Source organism: Arachis ipaensis, chromosome B03, assembly GCF_000816755.2.
Source record: "Arachis ipaensis cultivar K30076 chromosome B03, Araip1.1, whole genome shotgun sequence".
NCBI classification, from domain to species: domain Eukaryota; kingdom Viridiplantae; phylum Streptophyta; class Magnoliopsida; order Fabales; family Fabaceae; genus Arachis; species Arachis ipaensis.
The window spans coordinates 49,798,300-49,800,758 of NC_029787.2; the positions used below are offsets into that span (position 1 = coordinate 49,798,300).

The 2,459-nt window shown below is 32.4% G+C and overlaps 1 protein-coding gene across 4 annotated transcripts; it reads right to left on the reverse strand.

Moving 5' to 3' along the window:
- Positions 262-2,175, reverse strand: LOC107634430. Of its 4 annotated transcripts, XR_002359368.1 has the most exons (4): positions 1,813-2,174; positions 988-1,068; positions 673-879; positions 262-571 (listed from the first exon to the last, which is right to left on the reverse strand). XR_002359368.1 is itself a non-coding variant. In XM_016337934.2 (3 exons), the coding sequence occupies exons 1-3, from the start codon at positions 1,944-1,946 to the stop codon at positions 554-556; spliced, it is 345 nt and encodes a 114-aa protein (XP_016193420.1). In that variant the 5' UTR covers positions 1,947-2,170; the 3' UTR covers positions 262-553. The 4 variants fall into 4 exon arrangements, 1 of the variants encoding a protein (XP_016193420.1); XR_002359366.1 differs by having other exon boundaries at positions 673-1,068; positions 1,813-2,175; XR_002359367.1 differs by lacking the exon at positions 1,813-2,174 and having other exon boundaries at positions 988-1,806.

The window sequence follows — 2,459 nt, forward strand, 5'->3', positions numbered from 1 at the left end:
AATATTCCTATAATCCCTTTTATTTTATCACTATCATTTTTTTATTTATATACAAATTGTACCAAAAATACCTTCTGTTTATTTTTTTGGACTTTCAAAATACCTTATTTTAAGAATATACAAAAAAAAGTAATGAATAAAATGAAACACAAATAATAGTAATAAGTAAAATATAAAATTTAATTTCCATCACTCAAGTATTTATTATAACCAACATAATGAAAGAACTTGCATATGACATATGATAACAAGAACCATTGATAAAATAATAACTAAAATTATTTACAAAAATTGAGTTCTATATAGTTCCTTATACAAGAGAATCAATTTGGCTGACAAAAACTCAAAAGCAAGTATATTGAAAAAATGAATTTTTCTTATGGTAACAAGAACCATCAGAAAGAAATCCCTAAAAGCTGCTTGCTCTAGCATAAACAAATATTCCATCTCCCTTGGATATGATCTTTGTCATTGCAACTGATGCCAAGTGACGCACAAGCCGTCGAGCACAAAAAATGAGCAGGGAATACAATGCATCTTCACACCGTCTTTGTCACAACAAAATATTTTTCTAAAAGATATGATAAATTGTAACTTCAGAAAACACACTAAGATTTTTAATGAAAACACAAATCAACAACAACAAATAATATCAAATGAATAGCACCAAACCTTAATTAAAAGCCAATTCTCAAAAGGTATGTTTTTTATTCTAATTTTAAGAGTGACTGGTCTATTGAATGGACAGAAAATCCACATTGCAATGTCTGTGAAAGTTCCACTAAGTGTCGGCTTCACATGAACATAAAGCCTTGCATTTTGCAAGTCTCCACATTTGAGAAAGTCCTTTCTAGGAACAAAACCCCTGGTCCATTCAATCTGCAACAACTTAGTTTCAACCAATGCCATGTTTTAAAAAAATTGACATATGCATAAACATGTTACATCAAATCTTAAAAATTAAAAAAAAATCAATTTTAATGTCACCTGTTTTTAAAACTGAAGATCAAATCATGTCCTTTAAATCTTTTTTTTTCTTTTCGATAATGTCAGCATCAAAGTATATCTCTATAAGGATAAGTATCATCTAAAATTAGCTAGGCAGATAGCAATATTTCATTAGTAATACTATATGATGCATCACATGTAAGCAAATATGGTAAAGCAATATGTTCATCTTGCAGGGAACAGAACCAAATACCAAATTACAACTCCAAAGCACCACAAAGGAAATAAATAAACATTCCAGTTCCAAGGTTCTGATCAAATTGACTTGAAGCACCTTAAGAATGAATCCTACTCAGCATAAAACTCAATATGTGAGCAGATGACCAGAATCTATCTAAGGCGCCAAATAGGGGATGGCATATATTGCACTATCAATATAAAATGACATTATGTCTAATGGCTTTCGGCTTCCATTAGACCTTAAATATAAAACTTCTGATTTATAGCAAAACTCTAAATCATCCATGAGAACTGAATAGAAAAATCAAGAGGCATTGAAGCCTGCAGAAGCAGGACACCATTTATTGTTGGAAAAAGCAAAATTTGCCCAGTTTGACAGTAAAAATTCCCCTCTTTAATACACACAGCTAACGAAAACTAATTCATATGTCAATTCACCAATTAACAAAACCCATGTACATAAATATCCATATTGTAAACCCTAATCCATTGTATCAAAAAAATTCAGAAATCAATTCAAGAAATAGGTATTCAACCAATGCAATATTTTAAAAAAATTGACATATGCATAAACATGTTGCATCAAATTTTAAAAACTGAAAAAAAAATCAATTTTAATGTCACCTGTTTTGAGACAGATCGAGGAGAGGCGCAGCGCGGCGACGAGCGGCAAGGCGCGACGCGGCGATGGTCGGAAAGGCGCGACGCGGCAAAGCACGGCCAGGGACGGCGAGGGCTTGGACAGGCAAACAACGCATAAGACCGCAAAACAGAGCAACGCAGAACAAACAGACTAGCACAGAGAGAAGGAGGCGACGGACGAATAACCACCAAGCGTCTGCCGCAGACGACGACGGAGATGGATGAAGACGATGGACCAACGCAGGAGAAGAAGGCAGTGGACACGATCTCCAGAGAGCAACTTAAGGGGCTAGGTTTTTTTTTTTTTTCCTTTAGGATAAAATGCCAACCAAGGGTTCTTTTGGTATTTTTGAGAAATAGATGTACGTTCAACTAGTTACTTTAACCCAATTAAAAGAATATTCATTTTTTAAACGGAATATTCTGTTATTTTAAACGTTTTTTTTTTACCATAGGACTTAATTGAAAAAAAAACATATAGAGACCCAAATGAAAAGAAAAAAAGTATAAGGATCTAATTGAAAATTCGGTGAAACTATAGGAATCTACAGAGTAATTAAATCTATGAATTAACATTAATATATTATAAATATAAAAATTTACTATTATTTAATTAATCATATTTAAGA

Bases quoted from the DNA above. Each gene is read 5' to 3' on its own strand.
- LOC107634430 (XM_016337934.2), bottom strand. From the start codon at position 1,946: ATGCGTTGTTTGCCTGTCCAAGCCCTCGCCGTCCCTGGCCGTGCTTTG. The intron at 866-1,812 runs GTGACATTAAAA...TGAATGGACCAG, and splicing joins CTCGATCTGTCTCAAAACAG to GGGTTTTGTTCCTAGAAAGG.